The sequence below is a fragment of the Corvus brachyrhynchos genome, unplaced genomic scaffold (genome assembly GCF_000691975.1).
Source record: "Corvus brachyrhynchos isolate BGI_N302 unplaced genomic scaffold, ASM69197v1 scaffold17, whole genome shotgun sequence".
Classification (NCBI taxonomy): Eukaryota; Metazoa; Chordata; class Aves; order Passeriformes; family Corvidae; genus Corvus; species Corvus brachyrhynchos.
Genome location: NW_008240046.1, coordinates 6,181,341 through 6,209,070, shown reverse-complemented (window position 1 = coordinate 6,209,070; position 27,730 = coordinate 6,181,341). Strand labels below are relative to the sequence as shown.

The 27,730-nt window shown below is 38.4% G+C and overlaps 2 protein-coding genes across 3 annotated transcripts in view; both read left to right on the top strand.

Annotated features, from left to right (window-relative positions):
• The window catches only part of TEC (tec protein tyrosine kinase), a 33,773-nt gene extending 29,435 nt beyond the window's left edge, over nt 1-4,338 (top strand). For both annotated transcript variants that reach the window (XM_017744561.1, XM_008641410.2), the window contains 2 exons: nt 147-304; nt 3,238-4,338. In XM_017744561.1, the coding sequence (XP_017600050.1) occupies nt 147-304; nt 3,238-3,315 (236 nt within the window). In that variant the 3' untranslated portion in view covers nt 3,316-4,338. The remainder of the gene's footprint in view (nt 1-146; nt 305-3,237) is intronic.
• A 91-nt stretch (nt 4,339-4,429) lies between these two features.
• On the top strand, nt 4,430-25,859 carry LOC103622542 (tyrosine-protein kinase TXK). The gene is made up of 15 exons (XM_008641521.2): nt 4,430-6,224; nt 11,893-11,944; nt 12,163-12,265; nt 13,068-13,273; nt 14,230-14,295; nt 14,912-14,966; nt 15,771-15,850; nt 17,244-17,371; nt 18,504-18,578; nt 19,503-19,674; nt 20,383-20,599; nt 21,518-21,582; nt 23,610-23,728; nt 24,188-24,345; nt 25,658-25,859. The coding sequence occupies exons 1-15, from the start codon at nt 6,209-6,211 to the stop codon at nt 25,724-25,726; spliced, it is 1,581 nt and encodes a 526-aa protein (XP_008639743.2). The 5' UTR covers nt 4,430-6,208; the 3' UTR covers nt 25,727-25,859.
• The last annotated feature ends 1,871 nt before the right edge of the window (nt 25,860-27,730 follow it).

Here is a 27,730-nt window from a genome sequence, read left to right as displayed (position 1 = left end):
GATGTCTTCAGTGATGACACATGTGAACAGTGTCTACAATATGGATCTCAAACTATTTATCTATCAGAAATCCTGAGTCCAGGGCTCAAAATAAACACATATGTTTATGAAGTTAGTTACTTTCTTCTTCTTGTTTTTTCCCCCAGGCGTTTTCATGTGGGAAGTATATACAGAAGGAAAAATGCCCTTTGAAAAAAGCTCCAACTATGAAGTGGTAACAATGGTTAGCCAAGGACATCGCTTGTATCGCCCCAAACTGGCCTGTAAGCAGATGTATGAAATGATGATGATGTGCTGGCAGGAGGTATATATTTATATATATTTTTAAAATTTTTTGCCTTTGAGTTGAAATAAAGGTTGATCTAGAAACAGCAGTTATCTCCTCTAGAGCGGCGTTCTGAGTGTATCCAGCTCTCTCAGCTATTAATGTGCGTATTCTTAAGACAAAGATCTCCTCCTGGTTTGCAGCTGAGCTAGAGCTGTGATAAGATAAAGCACTGAAGAAATTTCTATGAAATAAATGAACTGTCAGATTAAGTATGCAAAGGCATTTAGTAATGAAATTAAATCATTCCTAAATCTGTGCTGTGCATACAAATCTGTGCATACAAATACTGCTAACAACAAAAAAAAAATCAGTCAAGAAAGGCCTAGAGGTGGAGAATCTGATTTTGTATTGCCTCAGTTTATTACAGAACCATGCTAAAGTGACTGAAAATATTTTTAAAGGAATACTTCATTATCTGAATGTCAATTATACAGGAAATAAATATTAACTTGCAGTTGAATGTAAATACAAATCTGAAGGTTTTAAAGAAAAGATTAAAGTATACTGTAGTATTAATTGTCCTAACCCATAAAGATATTGACTGTACAGTATTCATAGAGGTCAAAGAGGCAGCAAACTGAAATCAGTATAAAACTAAATTGGAATAAAACAGTTTTTGTAGTACTAAAATAGTAAGTCTCTGAGAGGATAGGTGCATTTAATGAGCTGTCTCTGCTTTTGAGAGAGTAATTGAGGAAACCAAGGGTGTAAAAAGCTGCATGATTCAACAAAGGCAAGTGCAAGGTCCTGCACCTGGGGAGGAATAACCCCAGGCACCAGTACAGGGTGGGTGTCAACCTGCTGGGAAGCAGCTCTGTGGAGAGGGACCTGGGGGTCCTGGTGGACAACAAGCTGTCCATGAGCCAGCAATGTGCCCATGGGGATGAGAAGGCTGATGGTATCCTAGGCTGCGTTAGGAAGGGCATTGCCAGCAGGTCAAGGGAGCTGATCCTGCCCCTCTACTCAGCCCTGGTGGGGCACATCAGGAGTGCTGTGTCCAGCTCGGGGTTCCTCAGGACATGAGAGACATGGAGCTCCTGGAGCAGGTCCAGTGGAGGGCAACAAAGATGATTAGGGACTGGAGCATCTCTCTTGTGAGGAAAGGCTGAGGGAGCTGGGGCTGTTCAGCCTTGAGAAAAGACAACTGAGACCACATCAAAGTCTGTCAGTATCTGCACAGAGGGTGTCAGAGGATGGATCCAGGTTTTTCTCAGTGGTGCCAAGCAATAGGACAAGAGGCAATGGGCAGAAATTGATGCACAGGAAGATCCACCTGAATACGAGGAAGAACTTCTTTACTGTGTAGGTGGCTGGCCACATGCTGGAGCAGATTGCCCAGAGAGGCTGTGGAGACTTCCTCACTTGAGATATTCAAGACCTATCTGGACACAATCCTGTGTCCTGTGGTCTAGGATGACCCTGCTTGACCAGGGAGGTTGGACCAGATGACCCACTGTGGTCCCTTCCAGTGTGACCTGTCCTGTGATTCTGTGATTTATTTCCAGTTAGTCTTTGCCACAGGGTGTGCTGCAGAAAAACTGCTCTTTTCCAGTAATAAAGATGACATACTGTCTTGGAGAAGATGATGCTGGAATAGAGAGCAGTTACTTATCAACTGGTGGAGATCTAAAGCTTACAAACCAGCTGGTTTAATTCAGAAAAAAATAGATTGAAAACAAAGTGTTCTGGAGAGTTGTGGAATGACAGACATATTTGTAGCTCGAAAAAGCTATTCAAAGGAGCCAGGAAACTACAGAGTATTACATTTTGTTTGTACTTGGTAACCTGCTTGAAATGGTCCTTAAAATGGAAGAATAAGTTATCAGGAAGACAATGATAATTTGTTGATGTTCTTTGAGTATTGATATGTGTTTATAGGACTTACATGAACATCAACAAGTTGCTTAAAAATTTGTTGGTTTTAGCAGGGGTTATTAACATGAAAATCTTATCAGTCATCATGTGGGAGAGAGAGAAACTTTACAAATCACAAGCAGAGCCCAAGTAATGGCAAGATTCTGTTGATCTTTGTCATGAAATATGATTAACTGTAGGTACCTCAGTCCTTGTTTAATAAATTTATTAATGGTTTGTAGACTGAAATACTACCAAGGCTTCAAGATTCATCAGGTCATGCAAATAGAAATGCAAATAAATGGAGGAAAAGTGCAAGTTACCCAGATGTTCAGGAGATGTGAAATTAACTGTGTCAGCAAGGTCAGCGAAGAGACTACCTCAGTGTGTTGCCACAATCATAGAATCATAGAACCCTTTAGCTTGAAAAAGACATTTAAGCTCATGAAGTCCAAGCATTAACCCAGCACTGGCAAGTCTGCCATTAAAACATGTCTACAAGAGCTACATCTACACATCTTTTAAATACCCCCGGGAATGATGACTCAACATTTAAGTAAACAAAACAAGCAGGGTGTTATAAGACATAAGGAACTGCATGGAAAATAGAGTAGATGAAAGATGCCTGTGCATAAATCTGTGACACAGTCTCATTTCACAGGTCAGAAAATAAAGTTGATATAAAAGAGGCGTAAGAGAATGGCACCCAAAATTCTTAGGAACATGAACAACTTGCATAAAGAAAGATTGGAGCAGTTCATTGGGGAAGGGTGGGAATGGGGAAGAGAAAATGTGCAAAACTATGCAAAATAATGAATTATATGAGGAGTGTAGTTCAGCAACACCTATTTACGCTTTTTCAAAGCATAAAGAAAAGGCGTTGCTTACTGAGACTGTGACACGTCCCAAAATCCAGACAAGGAAATATCTTTTCATTTCATACCTAATGAAATGATAAATTCCTTGCCAAAGAATGATGATGTGACCAGTAATTTATCAAAATCAACATAACTTTATGGATTTCTGATCACAGTTATGCATGCTTTTTATTTTAGAAACCAGAGGAACGCCCGACTTTTGAAGAGTTGCTTCATGCAATCATTGACATTGCAGAGGGCGAAGATGCTTTCTGAAAAAAGACAACAGAAGCACAAGCAGCGGAAATAAGGCACTTTCCAGAGATGTGGCTTCATAGTTTCTTTTTAAGAGCTTGATCCTGTAAGCTGTTGGGTGCTGCTAAACAATGTGGGGAACCTGTAACGTCTGATCCACTCCAGCACAAGGAGAGTTTTACATTCTGTTGGGAAATGAGCACAATATCTTCAGCAATATTAGCAATCTCTGTATTTTCTCTGAAAAGTCAGCATTGCATAGCTGTAAAATTGAGCTCTTTATGGAGGGAGAAAATGTGGCCAGAGGCCAGGAACCTCATTTGCATTTAGTGGGTTGGGTTCATGTACATACAATCCACATTTTTGGGTTTCTCTCTACGTGGGCAGTAGCATTAGTAGTGATTTGCATGCATAAAAACAGAAGGTATCTATAAATGGCTTTTTACTGACACTGAAATGTTTCCAGAGATTCTCCAGAAACATTATTTTTCGTGGTTGATGGGCGTTTATCAAGAAGATGAAATGCACCTCTTTGATTTGCACATAGTAAGTTGTTACCAGCACAGCCCTCGGTTTAGCATAACACTCTGAAAGCTCTGCTTCATGAGCTGTGATATGCCTGGAGCCTTTGTAAGCTTGGCTTACCAGAGACCTCCCATGCTTAGTTTTCATGTTACTAATGAAAAATAAGTCCAAGATTCAGCACAACTAGCTGCCAGTGAACCCTAGTACCATGTTTTGGATTAATTATAAAATAATTTATATGCTGTATGTACTGTAAATATATCAGTTCAGTGCATTTATTTATATAAAGTGGGGGGGTTTTGGCTTGAAATATTCAAGCACAAATTTGTCCTACCTTCACTTAAACACACAATTCTATACAGGGGGTTGTAAATGAGAGGAATTCTCAAGTGTGTTTAAGAAGGGCTCGTGTTTCTGTCTGTTGTCTGTACATACAGTGATCTAACCTTTCTGTTCATAACAGAAGATATCATACTGCATGTGTGTGTAAATAAACTGAATGCTAACTATTGTTTGGAACCAACTGATGTGTAGCCTATAATTTACTGTCAGTGCATCATAAGTCAAACTAATTGTTCACATGAATATGGCATTATGGTAGTGCATGTGTGTATATATATATATGCGTGTATATATATATATACACTTCAGTATGTATACATACACTCTCCCTCTCTCTTCATATATATATATATGTGGTAGATTGAATACATATTTAAATTAATTTGGCCATGATGAAATGTTCAGAATTACCTGAACTCTCCTTAGAAGTTACATGTGCTGTCCCCTCTTCTGGAGACTAATGTCTCCACAGCCTTGCAGAAGCCTACTTGAGTTAACCTAACTTCGTAGCAGTGCAAATGAGGAGTATTTACACTCCAGTTTTGCTGTAATCACCTTCTGAGTAGCTCTATTAAATGTTTTCATTTTCTTTTGTTACTTGTGCTATTGTGCCACATGTAATAGCAAATAGATTGCACAAAAAGTTCTTTTTTTCAAGTAGTCAGAGAGAAATACGGTGAAGTTTATTTCCAATGAAATTATTAAGAGTAACCATAGTTAGCTTAATACATTCCATCATTCTTGCATTTGAGTATTTCTGTAATCAGTTTTGGACATGCTTAGATCCCCACCCTGCTTTGCTTAAATGTTTGGCTTTATGTTCAAAAGGAGGAAGCCTCCTCTTTCTTGGAAGAAGTCCTTTCCTTTTCTAATGCTATTCTATTGAAAAGTTACAGGCAGCCAAAAAAGGTTCAAATGCCTATTTCCTTTTTCTCAATGACAAAGTCTCAGAAGATTATTCCAACCATGCAAACCAACTTATCAAATTGCTGAGTCCAAAACCACTCTCCAATCAATACCAGCAGCAGGTATTGTTAAAAGGGAAAATTTAGGGTTTCTACTCTCCCTAGTAGTAGTAGTGGAAAAAGCAATGTGGAGCATTTAAGGTAAGCCAAGCACATCTTTCCTTCCCCAGCCACTCATTTAAACCCCACTTTCTCAAAGATCTTCCAAAGCATGGTGTTGCTAACTGTTTCAACAATGCGTCATGTTGTAAATAATGTTTCCCTTAAAACCCAAATGAAGCTTAGGAAAATCAGAAGATTAATTGCTTGCAATGAACTTTAATTAAATATTCATCATTAATTTGTATAATAGAATACACCCTAACTGTGTGGACTTTTGGCAGCAGTTTTCTCAGTGGGGTGGGTGCTTTGAATCTGACCCTTTCACCTGCCTCTTCTGGGTACCTGAAGATAATTTCTGCCTACTTGGTATTGGGCTTGACTCTTACTTGGGATGTCAGGAGCTCTGAGGCACCCAGTTTCTTGATGAGTGCATTTTTTTTCAGTTGAATGTAGGCTTAGATGGCTAATTTTAGAAAGGATCAGAACACCTCTGGAGGCAGCTGTGTTGCTGACTCTCTTGGTCTCTTGAAAAGCAGGTTGAAATGCTGTACCATCCTTTCTTCTGGATGAGCTTGCTCACCCTTAAGCAACTTCAGCCTTTCTTCCTATTTTTATTATAACTGAATTTTTTCAGATGTTGGGGTGAAAAATCCATCTGAACAAAACCAAATGTTGTGATTTACATCTGCTCTGGCTTTTTTACTTTTTTTTTTAAAGAAATACTTAGACCTACTGATAACAGTTTAATAACTTTTTTTCTATAAAATGTTTGATTCTAGAAAGCAGACCGTTTTTTCTCCTTCTACTCTGTTTGGGGCTTTTTTTTTTTTTTAAATAAAAGGTAAGTAGGCGCGGTCAAGCGGTGTCTGTGGTTTACCATGCTTCGTATCAGAGTGAAAAGTTCAGTTTGGGCTGTTTTACTGGCACAGCTGATGAAGAGAGGTTTGCATTTTCATCTTAATATAAACGAATAAGCAGACATGATTCTTTCTACCTGTAAGTAAATTTGGCTGCATATTTTGATCTTGTAGTTTTGTTTTGTGCAACAGCAGTGTACTTAACAAATGAAGCATTTAAATATAAAAATATGAACCTGCTTTCTCTTGCACTAAGGGAATCTCTGTTAAGACTGCTTGTCTTGACTTTCAAAATTATTGCACAAATATTAATCCACTGTATGATGGATTTAGCAAAGCAACTACTTTTATGTATAGATAGGGAGATAGTCCCACAAACTGTTCTTAAACTCATAAACTGCATAGACACAGATAGAAAGTTTGGTATAACTAAACCTGTCTTTCCTCCAGAGTAAACTCAACTCACAGGAAAGACAGGAAGCCTCAGCTTGCAGACACAAAGCTGAAAGCTCATATTTTAAAGTGCTTTTAGAAACAAACTATACTGTAGCTTTCTACCAGGTTATTGGTTTTTGTTGTACTGTTGAAAACTAACAGACCAGACCAGGAAGCAAACTGTGTGTTACAGCAAAGGTTTGATGGATGAAGCTGAGTTTGTAGTGTTGAACACAGTTAACCTTCTGCTTCATTGCAAGAGCAAAAACTTCTTGCAAAAAATGCTAGAAAAGTGCAAACCTTAGACATGGACTAGAGTGCTTTCAGTGTTAGGCGTGCTTTGAGAAATGGTGATTCAGTAAAAGAAAAGCAAAATGGTGAAATAATAAAATTATAAAATGCAAATGATAAAAATTTATTTCTAACTTGTTGCTTTTGTCTTTGATGTTACTTTCCTAAAGCTGCTATTTGCAGTGAGTAACAACTGAAGATAGGAGGAAGATTGCGCATATGTATGTGTGTGAATTGGCCACATAAACAGACGACATTATCAACCCAAAGTGTACTCTGGGTGTTGTGGGACTCTATCAGGCCAGGATGTGTTTTCACTCTGCCTTCTCTGTTCTGATGGGACTATCTTTAAGCTGCTTAAGCAAATGGCTGTTCCTGACAGCTGACCCGTCTTTTTCTTCTTCCTCTTGCATCCCATCTGCTGTGTTGTGCACAGATAAATTTATTTTCAGGACTAAAATGTTGATTATCAAAATGTCAGCTGCACATTTTTAGGCTGAGTGTTTGTCAGATTAGCTTCAATGCCAGTTTTCTGGTGTTTTTACTTTAGCACATGCTTCATGTGCCACGATTATTTCTTGTTTTGAAACTGAGCATCCCAATAGGTCTAATGTATGGCTCTGTGCTTCGATAGGCTGTCATGGCTCTGTGCGAATGTTGGGGTTTGTATTTGCTTACCAGGGAGATAATATGACACTGCTTTATAAACAAATGCCTTCCTCCTAAAGTAGTTGTTTCCAGAAAGAAAAATACCTTAGCGGTGAAATGCACTGTATTTGTTTGTTCCTATGTTAAATAACTTTGTCTAAGGTTGCAAGCTTTCATCAAAAATTGCAGAAATAAAAAATTCTCTATACAATTAAAGAAGGAAGATTTGGCAAGTTCTAGATTCAACAGCTCAAATACTCATCTTGTTTAATTTAAACCTAGGTTTTAAACTACTGAATTTAGTTGTTCCATGATGATGTACCCCGAGGATCAAAGCAACATTTTTGGGTAGCTTGTGTTTTGATAGAAGTCAAGGAAATGTGAGCTGGAAGATTTTATGGGGCTGTGGGTGCTGGGGAAATCTTCCTTGCTATGGATGTAAAAGAAGCAAGATTTGATCAGTTTTTAAAAATTTTTGGGAAGCTTTTTGGTTAGGTAGGAAACAGAGAAGTAGAATCTAAAATTAAGGGCTCCGTAAGCACTTCATTTTAACAGACCTCAAAATTAATTTACTGTTAAAAATTATGGAGTATTTCTTCCTGTTAGCCTGTATTTCTTTCCTGTGTCCTGTCCAAGCAGTCTGTCAGTCATAACATGGCAAATCTTATTGGTCTCTCTGTTCTCTTCAAAACATGGAATCCAAAATGTGATTTCCTTGCTGAAGTACAACTCATCAGTGACTAATCTTTAATTTAAGAACTCTTCAATGTGGTTACTTGAGTTAGGGACCTGGGGATCAAGGCTTGCTAACATGTATGTGACTCTAACACTCCTTGACAAATCCAGTGTTTTGCTTAGGAAAAAGTCTTTGGTGAAAAGTTGAAGGAAATCAGATAGAATAGTTCCACTGATTTCAGTGATCTAGCAGAAGGGATAATCAAGAAGAAATATTTTAAATGAGTAAATTCTAAGAATGTATTTTCAATTTATTTATATTTTAAATGTTAGCTTTTTAAAAAATTAAAGTACAGGAGTTTAAGGTTTATAATTCTTTCTTAGTTTTTCTGATGGCTGTTGAGAAAAGAGAAAGAAAGGAAGAGCCCAAGACATGGGAGGGTGCACATGGGGGTGAGAAGTGTCAGGCAGGAAATGCCATCTTCCGACTACTTGACAGCGCACACTGGAGTACAGCCCTCAGTGTCAGCATCTTCCTTGGCTGCAAGCAGGAGGCCAAGAGGAGAGCAAGTTAAATCAAATTATTCACTCAATGTATCAAAGCTTTCCTCATCTGCAGTGTTGGCCAAATCTTTCTGAAAGAGCATCACAGTTTGGGCCTACTTTCTAAAGTGAGTTATGAACTTAAGAAATATGAACTTAATCGGGAGGGAAAAGTGTTGTTCAAGAAGCTTACCAATGACCCAGGGAGATGTAAAATGCATAGATAAGTACACAAGTCTTTGCTTGAGATGCTGAAATTCCAAGCCATCAGGTCAAGGCTTCCACACTTAAGTCAATTTAACTAAAGCAGAACTTAGCTCTGCAGAGCAGAAGGCCTTTCTCTATGTGCTTTGATAATGTTTCCTAGCAGACTTGACGAATTTCCAAACAGAAATGAACAGTTTGCACTGCATTAATTTACACTTGTACTAATTTCTGCTGAATTCAGTCCACGAATACTCTAGGACTAATGCAGGGACAAAAGAATTTCAGAAGTGACTGAGGTTGCTGAGAAAAGATGTTTAAAGAAAAATTCATTTTCAAAGAGCTGGAAATTACCTGCTTTAGGATCATAAATATCTGCTGGATTGATAGGCTGTGATTTCACACTTAAAATACTCCAACAGAGTGAATGAGGACAGCTAAACTTTGACAGAACAGTGCAAAGTTTGTGCTGCTCCTCCAGATCCCGCAATTCAGTTCAGCATGGTCTTGTCTGATCCATGGCCTTCATCTAATCTGAGCCCTAACTTATAGTCTTCAGAATTTGTCATATCATATTTTGTCATCGTTATTGGATTACACGCTCTACCCTTGGAAAAATTGCTCACCAAATGAAGCACATATCCCAGGAAGGAAATACCATGATTACAGCTTCAACCTATACCTTTCCTGTGGTTTTAGGGACAGGACAAGAGGCTAAATATTCAATATCATATATGCTTATGTTATTTTTTAAAATGTCACATACAGTCATTTATTGCTAATAGCTTTTAGCACAGTAAAAGGAGGGGGTAAGACACAAAAATCATCAATTAACAAAGCAAGTCTGAGATTCACTGAAGGCAAAAAGGATTCCTGAGCTTACACTACAAATATATTCAAACTATTGGGCTCATAAAGAAAACAAGACAGAATTACATATCCATAACATCTGTCTGAACATCTTGCTTTCATGGTAATAGTCAAATCTTTAAAATCTTATTAGAAAATTATTCTAGTGTTACCTAGAAAATCTGCAGTGCTGCTTCTAACTATTTCTTGTGTTTTATATGGAGAGCAAATAATCTGATGAGAAAAAATATATTTAATTAGATTAGATGGTTCAATGAGAAGAAACAGAGAAGATTCCAAATGTCATGTTCCTTTTTGCAAATAACTACATACTTTATAGACATTGAGTAAACTTCATGTCACTGGCTGAAATAAAAGAAACTCAAGTATTTTTTCACCCGTGGTGTTCACTTTCATGAAGACAGTTTTAAATGGCCGAGGGACAATTCAATGTACACTGGACAATTATGCAGCAAAGAAACTTCATTGCCCATATCTTTTTAGCCTGGCTTCTTTGAAGAGAAGCTGTCTGCTGGCTTGGGTATTTTTAATTGCTGCATTTTTCACAGCTGTCACTGGAAATCTTTACCAAACAATTGATGGTGTCTTCTGATTACTGTTGGCTCATCAGTTTCCCACACGGTAGATTCTTCACAGGATTCAACAGTCTAATTTTCATCACGTAGTAAGGTTGCTTAATGTTTTGAATGCTAGGATGCATACTCTCAGCATATTTGGCTTTCAGTTGGTACTAGGCATTAGCAAAAAGTCTCACAGGACACCAGAAGGGGCATCCTATTTATTCCAGGCTGGATTGGTTCATTAGGATCAACAATGCAAAAATGCCACGAGGGAAAAACGAATAAAGTGGAAGGAATTGATGGGACTACACAAAGAAATATCATGTGAAATACAAAGCAGAAAAATTCTGAGACCTTGGGAAGTGTATTTCGAATAAAAATCTGAAGCCTCTTTGCAAACTATGGCCTCTGTGGCAGAGAAAAATAAGACACATTATAGTGGGATATAAAGTTTATTTTCTGTTAATGCAGCAGAATATGAGGAGAACCTTCTCTTTCCGTCCCTGGCTCTCATGCTTCTTAAAGAACTGTACATTGCGCCTGAGAACCTGAGCCTGTCCTGCAGGTGCTGCTGCTCTCCCATCTGCCCAGTGGTGACACATGAGGGTGAGACAGCTCAGGGAGCTGACCCAACAGAAAGGGACTACCTGCCCTTTTAGCATCCTGTCTTACTCATTTTGAGATGAGATGAGGTGCAGAGGGAACGAGTATGGGACCAGAGCTGCTGCAGCTTGGCTCAAACTGCTACGGGAACACAAACTGGGGAAAGTAGGTCTCAGCCCACGTAGAAGTGGACCAGAGCAAGTGTCAACCATTTATTTACCTCATTCAAATCTTCTTAATGCCTTTCAACCTATTTAATACCATATCCTCTCTGCTGCATATACAAGATATATTGGATTGATTTCTCTCTAAATTTTTGATGTCTGTGATGATGTATCCAATGTATTTTTCTCAGGATTATCAGCCCCTTGACATGCAAGTGTAAAGCATATATTCTCTCCATGCTTTAAACCTGGGCTAGTGCATTTATTATACTAATGGTTGCAACAGAAACAGGAAAATCCATATTAATTCAAAGAAATTAATATAGTGTGGGTCCTTTAATAAACCTCAAAATAAAGAAAACTTTGTCATAAAAATGTGGTTTTGTATTTGGCTTGAATAAGCTAAAAATTATGTCAGTGCTGAAGGGGACAGTTCTCCACCTCCAGTCCCTGATGAGATTCTCATCCCCCTTGTTGCACCAGGTAGAGCTTGTGCAGGGTGGTGTAATCAGTCAAATTGGTATGAATTTGGCTGACAATGTCTTTTTTTTATTATTTATTTTTGCTAATTTAGTGAGCTGATTTAGCTCATATATATGGCCTCGTAATTGCCAAAACATTGTAAGGGAGACTGTGGTAAGAAAGCTCTGCTGTTTTTGGTGGCTGCAAGTTCAGCTGTATTGATTTGCAAGATATCTCACAGCAAGACAGAACTAATAGTGTGTCTAAGCACATCAGGTAGACCTTAATTCTGTAAGTTTTGTGAACAAACAAACAGGAACACTGCAAATACAGAAAATGTTCTTGTTCACAGATCACACCATCCAGTCTGTTTTCTGCTGCTGCTGCTGCACAGTGCAAGAAAGGTATGTGAAATGCTTCAGCTTTTCCGTAAATAAATATCTACAGAAAAAGGACTTCTTAAAACCCTTCTATTTGCAGTAGAAGAGCAAATATGCTGAAGTTTAAAGACATTGTACTCTGCATATTCCTAATGGAGGAAGGCATGTATATCCATGGATATTTTTATGTGAATGTTTATAGATATGCATTCACACAAATGCTTCATGTTTTTCAAAATCAGAGAAATGAGAACAAATGTGAACCTGGACCCGGACACTGTCCTGGTGACCCAGTACTCTGCCTCACAACCAGACGTTTCCTATGAATCTATTTGGAAGTGCCGGGTAAGTAACATTTTGGCAAGTGAAGTGATTTGACATACAGTGGCTCAGTACCAGAATAAGCAGGGGAGTAACTAGCTCTTGAGCTTGTAAAGTTCTTCGTTGCATAAAAATTACAGAGTAAAGGTAACTGAAGAGTCTTACTGATGTAAATACAGGGTCACAGTGAGGTTTCCCAAGCTTGCTGTCATGAAGAAGGTGGTTCCTTCTTCCACTTTGGTTTTGGGTCATGGAGATGGCAAGGGTGGGAATGCCCTGCTGGGCAAATGCAAGTGCACCCTGCTCAGCTGGTATGTAATGTTCACCTTAGTTTTATTAGATCTAAGTTGATTTAATCTGAGTTTTCAAAGTATAACTAAGTGCAAAGGTAGAACCTCCACTGATGCAAAAGAAAATTATTATGTTCCTGCCAGTTTGCCAAGAAAATCTGCAGTGCAGAATTGTATGTTAATTCTCCAGATAAATGACTGAATTTCCAGACATTGTGCCTCCATTGATTTCAATGCTGCTCTGCTTTTTCACCAGCGAGGAGTTGTCCCAGCATCCATAAAGTGTAGAAGTCACCCCTCCTAAGGCAGATAGCTTATTTGTTATTCACTCCACTTTCCATTGTCATTTTTGCTTCTGCACCAAACTACTTAGTCTTGCAGTTTTACAAGTGATGAGATGATAGTGCTTTACAAGGGGCAGTAGCAACCATGATGAGTTCTTCTTAGTTACTGAGACAGTATAATAGCAGGGGAATTATGCAAGCAATAGTAGAGAGAAAGGTCTGGTTATGAAAAATACTTTTATTTTTCACTAGCGCAAGAGACAGTTGCAATTTAAGAACAAGCCGTTACCTCCTCTGCCTGCCGAGGCCTTAGAAGACTACAGCAAGAATCCCAGAGTTATTGCACTCTATGACTTCTTTGCTAGAGGACCTTTGGATTTACCGCTCAAGAAGTCAGAAGAATACATTATCCTCGAACAGTATGATCCCCTCTGGTGGAAGGCAAGAGACCGACATGGGTAGGAGAGAGGGCATCTATTTCAATCTCCCTACACAGAAAGAAAAAAAGCCTGAAACAACCTGTGCAAAAGTGAGACTTGTGAAACAATTTAGGGACAAGCTTGAAAGTGCTCAACTATGTATGAGGCACACAGACTGACTGGGCAGACTTTCAACAGGGTTTGGCACCCCAGAAATGGACAGGGAATCTAGAATCTGTTGGGAATTCAGAGTTAAGCCCTACACTCAGTAATTTCCTGAGCAAGGTGTTTGAGGACCATGTGAATCACTGGGCTCTGAGCCATGTGCAAATCCAGCTTTCCATATTTCAAGTGCTTTACAGTGGAGTGTATATGTGTAAACATGTCATAAAACCATAGAGATTATGAAGACATACCTGAAAAAAACCCTCTTACCCAAAATACCTGGGTATTTTAGAGAACTAGATAAACTTCAGTTAGGATCCTTTTGACACTTAGGTTTGTTTTGTGTTGTTCTCCTTTCTCCTTTGCATTCTTATGTTGGGAATGGTTGTATGTTATGTTATAACCATCTCCTTTCCATTCAGATTTCTCCTTTAAATATTTTAAATGCTTTTTCTCAACTCAGGTTTTCAGCAAAAGTATACTGACAACTATTTTGTATATACAAGTAAGCACACACTTTATATTTCTTCATATAAAAGCTTTGAATAGGCTGAAAACTAAGATGGTGGCTTCTGATTCAGAAGAAAAATAATTTTTTTCTATATCTTAGCCTATACCATCTGACTTTTTCATTTGAGTAGCCATCCACAGTTGTGGGACAAAAATGTTATGCCTGGGATGAAAGGACTCAAATTTTTATTCAGTTCTAATGCTGGAATTCAGAATCTAGCAACATAGCCCCTTTGTAATTCAACAAAAGGATGATGTATATCCTAATCCTACTAATATTTCACACTATACGATAATATTATCCCAATATGTTGTTTCAGGAATGAAGGTCTAATTCCTAGCAACTATGTTACCGAGAACAGGAATAGTAATTTAGAAACGTACAAGTAAGTACCTTTGAAAATGATAATTGTGCTTTCATTTCTAAAAATGGATTGCAGAGGTACATTTTAATGCTTGATCCTTTGAATTTTTATTAGACATTGACATGTTTATCAAAAGCTCACTTTTTTTTTACAAAACATTATTCTTAAAGTGAATTAACATTCATTTGCATGAATCATAGTGTCAGAGTCCAGATGTTTTCTATTTCTCTAGACTCAATGCTTAATGTTTCTGTATTCTGGTCTTTCCCTGTTGTGATCATGTAGCTAATTCCAATTACTCCAATTTAAATTGCTGGAGAGAATATTAAAATTCTGAAAAATTGTAGAGAAGGAAGGCTTGACACATCATCCAGGACTGTAAATTTCATCACAGTTTGGCGTAACTCTTTCCTGGGGTTTCTTTTATTTGAGCTATTATTTAGTCACAGTAAATTGGGGCCAGAAAGTTCTTTAAAAAAAGATCTAATAAAACAATTCCAAATTAAGACATGTTAATATACAATGATAGTTCTAAACACATTTTTGACTTGGAATAATGCAATTATTAAACTGTGAAACAAAGCAAACATTCATTTTTACTGGCTGAAATTAAGGATAGGTTATCTCCTTGTTGCAGGTGGTACTGCAGAAACATAAACAGAAGCCAAGCAGAACTTCTCTTGCGCCAGAAGGTAACTCAGGTTGCACACAGAGCTAACAGTACTGAAAAATATCTATCAGTAGAGGCATCAAGAGCATTATCACAGTCAAATCCAAATCCAAATCCAAATGGTCTGCTGTAAGAGAGAAAGTACCTTGAAATAAAAAGGCATACAGTGCAGACTATCCAGACTTCACAAAGCTTTAAATTGTAGCCCCACCAAATTCTATGTAGATTTTCCATGCTAGATAAATCGAATTGCATGGCTTACTGTACTTGTCTGTTGCATTAGACATTGAAGACTGAAATCCATGTAGTAAGCTAATCAGTGAGCTTAGCAGAACCTGACAAAACTGCTACGTCTTCCTTGAATACAGAGCAAACAATCCATATTGCATTCTACCCCTGTCAGTTACTAAAGTGCCTAACTCAGTCAAACTCGTTGGGTCTTTGCTCAAGGACTAACTCAGGCCTGGGACAAGAAAGACAAGGGAAGAATATCTCAGACAAAACTGTTTTAACTGTATTTTTTTCTAGTGATTTGTACAATTTGATTTTTTAATAAGTCAAAGCATTTTGACTACTTCACACTGAAGAGTACAATTCAGCTAAATCACTTATCTCTAAGAAGTTACCTGGCACTTATTATTTTCTCTGGGGTTTTTTTTGCTCTGCCATGTACCTGGATATCCATTCCTATTCTTTACTTCTTTGTCTTCCTCCCAAACAGTCATAGGTATTGTACAGAATTTGTTAATCAGCTGCAATTCCTGTCTCAAGGGAGCATTATTGAAGCTCAAAAGCATAAAATAACTCTACTTGGATTTCTTTTCAGCCCAAAGAAGGTGCATTTGTTGTCAGAGATTCAAGCCGACAAGGTCTTCTTACGCTGTCCATGTATTCGCGGGCTAAAGGGTGAGTTCCTCTGAATGGTTAGGGTTTGAATCAAGAGGTGATGGAAAAGCTTCCTCCAAACTCCTCAGAATAATTGGGTAGGTCGGACATGCAGTGCACAAGTTCAGGGAACCACTGGGATGCTGTTCATGCAGAGTTAATAATCATGTGTACAGAAAAGATGATGGTGGGCAGTGGATCACTGGCTGTGCAAATGTCCTGTCCAGACAAGATTACCTGCACTCACTGAAATTCTCAAATAATCTGCTGTGGAAACCATGCCACAGCCTTTGGCCACTGCACCAAACTGTTTCTTTTCTCCATAGGTTCTGTGCACTGTTAATTCATCCCAGACTCTGCTGTCCTCAAACTTCTCCTGTTTGTCTCCTAAAATCACCTCACCCCTACTGTGCACTCTTACTTTTGCCAGACAACAGCCACAGGATTCACTTTTGCCCATATCAGGAGCAATCACCTACAGCACTGACTTAACCCCCTTCAAGCTGTTTTATACCCTTTTCATCAGCCCTCCTACATCCTCCTGTATCAACTGTGTCTGCTTTTCTTCTCTCCCTCTTACAGCTAGCCAGAGGTGAGAGGAGCAAAGGCATTGCTGTTACCACCACCCTCTCCCTCCCTCCATTCCCGCCCGGAAACATGGGGCCAGCCCTCCCCACCATCCCTGTGCTGGGGACAGGCTCACAATTTCTGTAGGCTCAGTAATGTTCCTGATAATGACTTGATAATGCAGACTGTATAATGTTTCTGTACTCTGATCTCTGCTTGTTGTGACCATGTGTCCACAATTTAGAGAGCTAACCTTCAGCAACCACCAGCCTGAAATGCAAACTTAACTTCTTAATTTTGAGTGTCATAGAAAGCAGGGATAGATGGGCAGCAAAATATACAGAAAACAAAAAAGACAGAAAATACAGAAAAACAAAGGTATCAAATAAAGGCTCCAATGAAGACCCTTTGAAGAAGTAGAACAGAAAATTTAATCCCATGTTATAAATGAATTTGTGTTTAAGTTTTTGGGAGAAAATATAGGTAATTAGGGACATTTTAATTTTAAGAGGTTATATTCAAATAAATGCTTAATTAGGAGGAACACTTCTTGGACACTATGGCTATTTATTATGACTGCAATGGTACAGGGGTAAAAAATACTTGGGCAACAAAAACCATTGTGCAATTATCTCCCAAAGTTGGGAGAAATAGCCGTTCAAGGAGTCTTGTTTTTTTTTTCTCCTCAAACAGTTTCCCAGCTGCACACAGCCATTTTAAGTTGAGAACTGTATCCCAAGTTTTCAGATTTTTCTATGCTTTCAATTTCATAATTCAAAGTGAAATTTAAGCAGATTTATAGTATAAATTATTTTTACTGAAAATTACAATGCTTTGTTGATTTCAGAAGTCATAATGGAGATATTCTACATTATCAAATTAAACAAAATCACTTCGGACAATATTATGTAGCAGAAAACTATCTCTTTTCATCTGTTCCTGAACTCATCAAGTATCATCAACACAATGCTGCAGGTAATGCATGTAAGCTGATATGGTTTTACATCTTTTCCTAATACTTTTCTTATAAAAAGAGACACAAGTGTTTCTATTGCTAATGAATTTAAATATGCCTTGATTCTTTATGCCAAAGTCATAGCTGTTGTGTGCATATACCATGGGGGAAGTGAAACTACTAAACTCATTTAGATGTATTAAATAATTTTAGCAAAGATAGAAGCCTGCTCTTTGTTCATATTTGACTGAATAGGGCTTGGGTGAAATTTGATCATAATTCTTTCTTTGTCTATGACAAGGACCTGTATACATGCAATTTAATAAAAGCAGGAGCTATGCTGTGCATCAGCAGGCAGCATTCTACTGATTTTGAAGAAAAACCCAACCCATACCACAAACAATCAGTGTCAGAATTAGGAGCACAAGGACTCTTTAACACCGGCTTTCAGCTTACCAGGGTTAGACACCTCTAACTGTTGGCTGATGGCAGATTTTTATAATTTTTTGCATGAAAAATATCCTTCAGCTTGGTTCTGCCCATAATTTTAATACAATCTAAAATGGTTTTACTCTGAAGGAATGAAGATGGGAAAACACACAGAGATCACTTCACTAGTTAGAGAGGAAGATATGGAAATGGACAGAGCCTTTTGCTGGAGGAAGGAGGATTGTAGGAAACACTTGTAGCAGAAATGGCCCTAAAAGTAATAGTGGGAAGAATCAATGAATGCAGGGAGTCCTTGGTGAGGGATGTAGTCACTGGTACTATTGGCCTATGAATGCAAAAGAAATGAATGACAGGCACAAAAATATTTCAAACCTGGGAAGTCGTGCTGGCAGACACTGTTTAGGTCAGTGACACAGCATTTTAGAACTCATTTAAGATCACTGTCATTGTACAAACAAGCAAGAGTATCACTGTTGGCTTTATGAAAGTATAAATACTTTTGTAGTCAGGGCCCTATTAAAGTCTTTCTCCATTTCTTCTAACTGTAGTGTTTTATCTGAGCAAACTGTAAGCAAAAGTAACTTCAAGAAATAAGAAATTTACATCAGATTCCAAGTATTTTTGTTTGAGAAGAGGTATGATATGGCATATTTTAAAATTAAGTAATTGGTCAGCAAAATATTGTTGTTTTGTCCCCTACAGGTCTTATTACACGTCTCCGACATCCAGTCAGATCAGATGGATGTACTTCACCAGAAACAGTAGAATTGAGTTATGGTAAAATTTTTATCTTCTTTTGAAGGAGATTTAGCTATCTGCCTAGGCAAGAGCTTAGATCATATTCACCCAGATAATAATTAAGTTGTATCTGTGAAATTCCTGGTGATGAGAAACACATAAACAGTGTAAGGTGTCAGTACCAAATGAGACACCTGACTCAGCTGTTTCTGTGCAGTGACTGTTGTGCTTCTGTTACAACCACCAGTGCAGTTCAGAGCTATTTGGACTTTTCTAAGTGAACCTAAGACTCAAAATGATGTTTGAAAGGCTATTTGATTTATTTAAATACTTAGGAAATTGAACTTGAAACCTGAAATTAATACTATTTATGGAGAAGATTGTCAGTTATACAGGTTTTAGAAATAAGAATGGAATCTTACATGGTATTAAAACAAACAAGAAATAAATGCCAGTTTTGTGTATATAGATCAGGAATTTCATACCATCTGTTGGACAATAGGAACCTCCAAAACTGAGTATTTTTCATGTTCCCATGAATCTCAAGGCTTAATATTTCTGAAGGGTAGAACTATTGTAGTTACTACAACAAAGGTAGCCATTGACTATTTCTGTAGCTATACTATCCATCTGGAACTGCTTTGGAGCTAAAAACATCACATATAATAATGCCAAAAAAGTTCTCATGTGTAATCAAAGCTAAACACTTGCCTTATCTTCAAGCCTCAGACATTTCTACATTAAGCAAAATCCCTAATCACATTCTTCAAACTCTAAAATATAATTTATATTTAAACATATGTGAGCCAGTGAAAATTTTCAGATATTTAAAACATGTTATAGCTCATGCACAGGTATGATGCTTCGCTGCGTGCATTAACTGCAGCTGGCAAGGTGTGTGTCCTGGAGCATGGCTCAGGAAAGTTGGCCTGACTTTTCTGGCATATTGGGCTGCTTTTACAGAGGAATGGGGATTAAACCCATCTGAACTGGTGTTCCTGAAAGAACTTGGGCGTGGGCAGTTTGGAGTTGTTTATCTCGGTAAATGGAAAGAAACTATCAAGGTTGCCATCAAAACAATCAATGAAGGTGCAATGTCTGAAGATGATTTCATGGAGGAGGCCAAACTGATGATGTAAGTACAAAGGATGTTCTGTCAGTTTACCAAGAAATGAATATAACCTAATTGCATTTCAAACAAACAGACAAAGCAGTTTGATGGGAATGATGGATGTGGGGGACAGAAAGGCTGATGTAAAGGTCTGAACCAAACAGATGCAGATGCTTCCTATGCCCAGACTCTTCCTTTAGAGTGTGCCCTGCTTTGTACTGTGGAGCTCAATGGGGAGTAAATGTTCTGGAAAAATGTGAACATGCTCCTACAACTATTCTTTAATCCATAACTCAGTGTCTCTAGGAACACTGGCAGAGCTTTTATGTAACTAAAGCTTTTGAGAAACCATATTACCATATTTGCAAATTTTGCAAATTAGGGAAGTATCCACATGAGGTCTTGGCAAAGCCCAGAGAAGAACTCTTGCAGGGTCAAGGTTCCTGCCTGCAGGCCAAGCGTAACTGGACCTTTGCATTTTGCACCAACCATATCAAGCTTTGCATTCACTGCATTTATATAACTGATGAGCAATTATGAGTTCACAGAGTGAACTTTTTGGAGGAAGTTGTAGACCGGAATGTGCTAGGTAGTGGGAGAGCTCTGAAGACAGCTGAATAAGATACTGTTTATCAAGTAGTGAAAGTATTTTTCAAAACCATCATGAGAATCAAAGGTCTAGTTACCTGCCAAGAACAAATATTAGCCTGTCTAAAATGTGATTTTAAACAGGAAACTCTCCCACCCAAAGCTGGTCCAGCTTTATGGAGTGTGTACACATCACAAACCTCTCTACGTTGTGACTGAATTCATGGAAAATGGTTGCCTGCTCAATTACCTTCGGCAAAGGAGGGGGAAACTTGGCAGAGGCATTCTCCTGAGCATGTGCCAGGATGTTTGTGAAGGGATGGAATATCTGGAAAGAAATAGCTTTATTCACCGTGATTTAGTAAGTACAATCGGTTTTCTGAGGCTCTTGACAAATACTTGCAGTAAAGAATGTGCTGTTGCACTTTATGGGACATTATGTGTCCTGTAAGACTTCAGCCCTACAGGATCTAGTAAGGCAAACCCAAACTTTTCAGCTGTTATTTTGCCCATGGAGAGATCAAAAAACTACTTGAGAAAAGTTTTTCTGTTGGAGGTCAGAGAGAATTAGGATATTGACATGGAACTATCTGGTATTAGGACACCTCAATAGAAAGGTGATCACAATACAACCAGAATCACAGCATTACAAAAGGTCAGCAACAATGAGAATTTTAAAAAATGAAATCTTTTTCTATCTATATTTTTTTGGCTCCCTACTGCCATCCTTCAATGCTGGGATATATGAGCGGCTTTTCTGCCCATAGGCAGGGAATTAGAGGAGAAGAGCTTGTTTCTTTACTCCCTGATACTTTTTCAATGCTCACATTTGGATGTAGAGAGGAAATCTTCCTTCTCTCCTACCTAGCTGCATTAAGATGTGTAAAATCTTGAAAATTACCAGGAGGTTCTTGATTTCTGTAATGAAAACATAAAAAAACATGTTTAAACTTCACAGTAATTGTCCTAGTGTTGATATTCAGGAAAATATCTGGTTGGATCATTAGACTGCAGCCTGAAATTCTTTCACCATTCAAGAATATCTAAACATATTGCAACTCACCCTACAAGCATTTGTTATGTGCTATGTATGTGTAACTACACAGTAGTGAAATATGTTCACTGACTCAGAGACAAAAATTCACAAATATTTTTGACCAATACACTAATCTCCTTTCAGATATAAACAGTATGAGCTGAAGCAAATATAATCAGCTGCTGTGTTTTTCTTAAAATTCTTTAACAAAGATTTCAGATATGTTTCTCTCATTTTCCCCAGGCTGCAAGAAACTGTTTAGTCAATGTGGAGCATGTCGTTAAAGTATCCGACTTTGGCATGGCGAGGTACGAGGCCATCAACAAGGGTTTTGTGAGCACCTATTCTCAGAGGGCTGCAGCATGATCTTTAGTTAACCTCTCTGCTTGCTTCACTGGTTTGGGGAATCCCACTGTGGTTAATTTTTGAATTCTGATGAAAATTGTAATGTTGTTTAACCGCTGTACCATGAACGGGATGTCATGTGACATCTCTGTGACATGTGACGTGTCACTCTTGGTGAGTGCAAGATAGGTAAACAAAGTGCTAGGTAAACTTCAGAGGTGTTTATGGGCAGAGAAGTGCCCAGAGTGCACAGAAGCTTGAAGAAAGAAGTTCCCCAACTTTCCTGAGCAGGATGGAGGACAGAAAGTCACCAGGGACAGGACTGGGAGCTGGTTCTGACCTCTCGAGGCAGCGGTAGCTGAGTAGGTGAGGCAGGATGGAGGGAGGACCAGGAGGGTGGGCAGGAAGTGTGATACATCCTGCCCTGGCAGGGAAGTGGTTTTTCTGCTTAGCAATAGAACCAGCCAAAGTGAGGAAAGAGAGCCCACTCAACTCTGACAAGCACCAGCCTGAGAAACATCGCTCTAGCCTCATGGACTTTCCTCAGAGGACACAGCTGAGCTGACCAAATGACTGAATGCTACCCAAAGGGGATGTCTCCTTCCTTCTTTCCTCTTCCAAGCTCAGCACAAAGCTCTCCACTTTTGTGTTTTACTGGCTGTTTTTTCCGTGGGATTAGCAGACTGAATCAGCTCACTTAGGAGGCAGATGAGATTGAAAGAGTCAGTGGCTCTGAGCAGAAGGTTGTGGTGACACTTACCTTGCAGCTGCAAATCGTTAGATCAGCACAGCTATGCTCCTTTGGTTTTGCCCCATATTTCTAACCTCATGCTTTCAACACCCTAGAAGTTCATAGCTAAGAACTTGTTTTTCAAAGGGCTATCCTGTACCACGGTTGTACTGCTCCCCAAAAGGGTAAGGCCAATATCAGGGCTCTGGACTTATCCAAATGAAACAGGAAACAAGTAAGACCAAGGTGGCTGTCAGCGTCTAGCTTAAGAATAATGGACCTGAATGGCTCACTGTGGCCACAAAGTGGAGATTAGCTGTGTGGCTCTAGGACTCACTCTCCTGGGGAGGCTGTGGAAAAGTGATGGGAACACAACCTAATTATTCAGAGCTCACAACTACAACTACAGGTTTATTTTGTACTGCTATTTCATATGTTCCTTATTCAATAAACTCCCATGCTTCTGTGCCTGCACCAAAATGAGAAAGTGAGGCAAAGAGATTATTTATTTCAATGTGACCTCCTTTAAAAGGTGCTTAAAAAAATTAACTTTATGCTTTCCCTGAGAATAAATGTGTACGGCACGTCTGTGATCTGCTCAGGACAGTAGTACTTGGAAAATGTGCCCAGAGTCTCTAAGTATGTAGGGGTCAGCCTAGTAACCATTTAAAGTGTTGCCCTATAAATGCCTGCATTAGGCACATAATTTCATCTTATCTGGGAGGTCAGCTCCTATAAGCTTGGGCAAAAACAATTACTTTAGTGCACCTACAAGAACCGTTGCCTCAAATGTGATGAACATTTCTTTGTGTGTTGCTTTGGTAACAATGTCCCTAATACTGCATCTGTGAAGATGGGCAGCAAGAGTCATATTTTGGTAGAACAAGTGGTTGAAAAGGTGGATCCTTTTAAAAAAAGACTTTTTTAGAAAAAGCAATTATTTATTGCCACTGGTTTTCCTGCCCATGGTGGTGTGTCTTATCAATGTACACCCAAGATGACAATAATAACCATCCTGTCAGTCTTATGATAGTATCAAAATGTTTTATTCTGACATATTTCTGATGAATACTCCAAATAATTTATTTAAACAGAAATCTCTTTAAGTAAATAGCTTCCAGTATGGGTTTTTTGTTCATTTTATACTAAAATAGTGATATAGTCTTGTTGTTTCCAAATTGACGCTATTTTTATGGAATTCTAAACCATTTGTGAAAATGTCACTCATTCAAATACATGTGGTTTCCTCTTATTCTTTAGGTATGTCATTGATGATGAATATATCAGCTCTTCCGGTGCCAAGTTTCCAGTCAAATGGTCATCTCCCGAAGTCTTTCATTTCAAAAAATATAGCAGCAAATCAGATGTCTGGTCTTTTGGTGAGTTGATTAGGTGAATGTGCAACTACGCTTCCATAAAACTACTGACGTGATTCAGGAAAATGTAACTTTTTACTTGCACTACCTATCTTAAGCTGCAGTCCTTCCCATTTTCCAAATCTTGCTTATATTGGACAAATGGGTTTTTCAGTAGGAAGGTTATGTACCTAAAAAGTAGATTTTGACTGAAATGTGCACTTTTGATAAGTCCTCATTAGCCAAATATATCTTCATCTGAGTTTCGTGGACCACCACCTTAGCCGACTCAAAAGAGAGCAGAATTACATTAGTTGAAAATGGTTTGGGTTGTATCCTTCATTCAGCTCAGGCTGCCCATATTTTCATGTATTTTTCAATACAAAAAAGAATCAGGAGTGTTTTTTATTTTCCTAATATTGTTAAAAGCTTGTGGGTTTGGTGTCTTTTTTTTGTCCTAAACCTATTTTGGTTCACTTCTAGGTGTACTGATGTGGGAAGTTTTCACAGAAGGCAAAATGCCTTTTGAAACCAAGTCAAATGCTGAAGTTGTCCATGAGATTTCTCAGGGTAACCGACTTTATCGACCACATTTGGCATCGCATCATGTGTACAAAGTCATGTACAGCTGCTGGCATGAGGTTTGTTGCCTTTTCTGTTTCCCTGGGGTATTACTTTATTATTAATTTTTAATGTGGATATAAAAGCAATCTTAAAAGATCAAGACATTAAATCCTTATTTCACATCTATGGCATTCTCAGCATCTTCAACTATGTTTTTCACAAATCACACCTAAGTTTACAAGCTTCTGCTTCTTTTGACTGTTGCAGGTAATAAATATAAAGCACACTATCAGTACAATAGGTCTAGACCATCCCTGGGTTGGAATATGCCACTGTTGTCATGTTTCTCTACTCGGTCCAATGTAGTACCTTTTTCACACCTTTGTATCATGCATAGCTTTCTCTAGATCTGCTCTGAATGATAACTGTAACACATTCGTATACCAAGTGGATATGCCCACTAAATATAGATTTTGAACCCCGTTTTTCAAGTGTATATCAGTATCTCTGTACATCAGTACAGCTCCTAGGCTGTGCCCCTTTCACCCTCCCCAAACTGATTTAGTACTTCATGTTCTTTTGCCATTTGTCCAGCACCTATTACTTCCTAGATTGGTATCAAAACACTGATTTCATCAACTTATCCACCTTATTAATCCCTTGAGCACCCTCCTTCTCTAGTCTCTAGGAAATGAATCTTTTATTTTAGGTTAAAAGTATTTTCAGAAGAGCTTTGTGTGCAATTTTTTCATGTAAATGTGTAGGCACACACAGTGAGTAGCCAGGGAATCTTGTTGCTCCATTGTCTCCTTTATCTCCCACCTTTTAACTCTGTATGAAATTTTTAAATTCTGAGTAAAAAAAAACCTTAAGATATGGAAATCTAGATTGCATCCAGCTTGCTTGCTTACTGCAAACATCCATTGGAGTGCTAGCCAGCAGAGAGATCATGGGGAAGAAGTTCTCTTTTCTGTCTGCCACCAGACAGGAGTTCGTTCCATACTGAGCTGCAGCACTTCAAATTATACAGCAGTGAAGATTCTTTTTCAACAATCCAGGAAGCATTCCTGAGTATCATGGTTTCCTGACAGGTAGGGCTTTCCATAGACCTACTGCAAGGAGAAATTCCATAGGAATTCTGATCCAGAATTGAAATAAGTATAAAGGAATTTCAGGAATTTTTTGACAAGTGCCTGTGCTCATGCTGCTGGTGTCATGAATAGCAGATTATTTTTTTTCTCTCAAATGACAAACTTGATCTTTTCTTCTGTATTAATAAAATGTAATTTTTAAGTTGTGTCTCATATGTACTTCTATCCAATTTCTGAAGTCTGGTGCTGTAGTTGACCAATCTGCTAACATAAGTTTATCCTCTGCTTTTCTTTTCAGAAACCTGAAGGACGTCCTACTTTTGCAGAGTTAATAGTGACCCTCACAGATCTAGCAGAGATGACATAATCACAGATTTTATACCAATATATTTACTGAAAGGTTAGCATTAAGCATGCCACTAATGTAGCTGGTACAGAAAACATCAACCTTTTACAGAAGTCTTTACTTAAATCACAGTACCATCATTCTACATACTGAAGTAGCTGTTTGGTCCTGGCCCAGTTTTTACTTATTTGAGAAAGATACTCCAGGAGACTGGTTTGGGACTCTCAAGGCTTTGTTTTCAGGATTAGGGAGGAATATCTTCTGTCTGAAAAGCAGTAACCAAGCCTACTCACCTTATAGACCTTTTTATTCATTCTTTTGTTCAGAGCTACACTAATTCCTGCATCGATATTATTAAATTATTTGGTACTTACTATGACTCATGCACTGGGGAATACTGATTAGCAGCAGCAAAAATGATGGAAGAACCTCTGATAAAGCTCTGGCTAGGTCACTTTTAAAGGCAAGTCCTTGTGCACTGCAAAGCATCCAGCCCTGGAGAACCAGAGCACTGTTTCCAAGGGACAGCAAGCCAAGTGAGTGACTGCTGGAGCAGTGCCCACACGTGTGCCTGTACCCACTGCTTGGACAAAGGCAGGGAAAGGGAGCAAAGGCAGCAGTCCCCACTTAGCATTTCCCAAGTCACATCTGAGTGACTGGAAAGATTGAGCACCTCTGAAGCCATTTTAAACCTGCATTTCAGGTCAAGGTGTCTTCTATTCCAATTCATTAATAACAGAAAGGGAGCAAGGATTATTTTATTCCAACCTCTCCACAATTTTCCAGTATTTTCTCCCATTCCTCTGCTCTTGCCTACTCAAATGCCCACACGTGCTTTAGTCCTCCCTTGCAAATGCCCAGAATGGTTAAAAGGCAAGTTAAAACTGGAACCTGACAGTAAAGCTCAAATGGATCTCATGATATCTTACATGGACATGTCTGCAACCCTACTTCTTATGTCATTATCCACTTTTAATTTTAAATCTTAACTATGGTCAATATAAATATATTGTAGAGAAGGAAAGGCAGATGGAATTCATAATTATTTAAAACAAAATAGTCGGACCATTAAAAATAAATATGTTCTTGAAAATATGTGATTGCATTGTGAATTATAGATAAGTACATCACAATATTTAGTTTTATAGGGATTTGTAGACAAAATATGTAAAACATGCTAGCTAATGAATGACTGAGTTCAGTTTAATTTTTGTCACGAATTGAGTCACAATTTAATTTTTCATTTCCAAATTTAAAAAATAACTGTAACAATAAAATTAAATACAGAAAAACCCACAGAGTTTTGAATTTCCAAAAGATGATGGCATATCTTAGTCAAATATAGTCCTGGCAATAATCAGTCATCTTTACTGCTGTAGTATTTTGATAGTTACCATCCCTTGGGAAAGGAAATTGTTAGTCCCATTGTTTGAACATTTGGGACTACCTTCAAACACACTTCTATGGCATTTCTGTATCAAATAAAGCTTGATATTCTTATTATTTCATGTAATTTGCCAGAAGAATTGCCACCAACTGATGTCACTGTTTACTTTCATAATCAATTTATTTATGAGCATTCAGTCCTTTTTCAGACCTATGAATGAATGCAGATCCATACAGCTGTTGTGGTTTAACCCCAGCTGGCAACAAAGTACCACGTAGCTGCTCACTCACTGACCTCTGCCCTGGTGGGGTAGAGAATCAGAAAGAAAGTAAAACTTGTGGGTTGAGATAAGAACAGGTTAATAACTGAAACAAAGTAAAATGTAACAATAGCAATAGCAATTAAAAGGAGAAAGAGAGAGGAAAACCCAAGAGAAACAAATGATGCACAGTACCACTGCTCACCACCTGCAGACTGATGCCCAGCCCATCTGCAGGCAGTAATCAGCAGTCCCCCAGCCAACTGCCACGCAGTTTATACACTGATCACGATGTTCTGTGCTATGAAATATCCCCTTGGCCAGGTCAGGTCAGCTGTCCTGGCTCCACTCCCTCTCAGCCAAAATTGAGACAATGAGA

Excerpts from the sequence above, each read along its gene's own strand:
- LOC103622542 (XM_008641521.2), top strand. Across the intron at positions 17,372-18,503 it reads TCATCAACACAATGCTGCAG|GTCTTATTACACGTCTCCGA; the intron begins GTAATGCATGTA and ends TGTCCCCTACAG. Across the intron at positions 19,675-20,382 it reads GAGGAGGCCAAACTGATGAT|GAAACTCTCCCACCCAAAGC; the intron begins GTAAGTACAAAG and ends GATTTTAAACAG.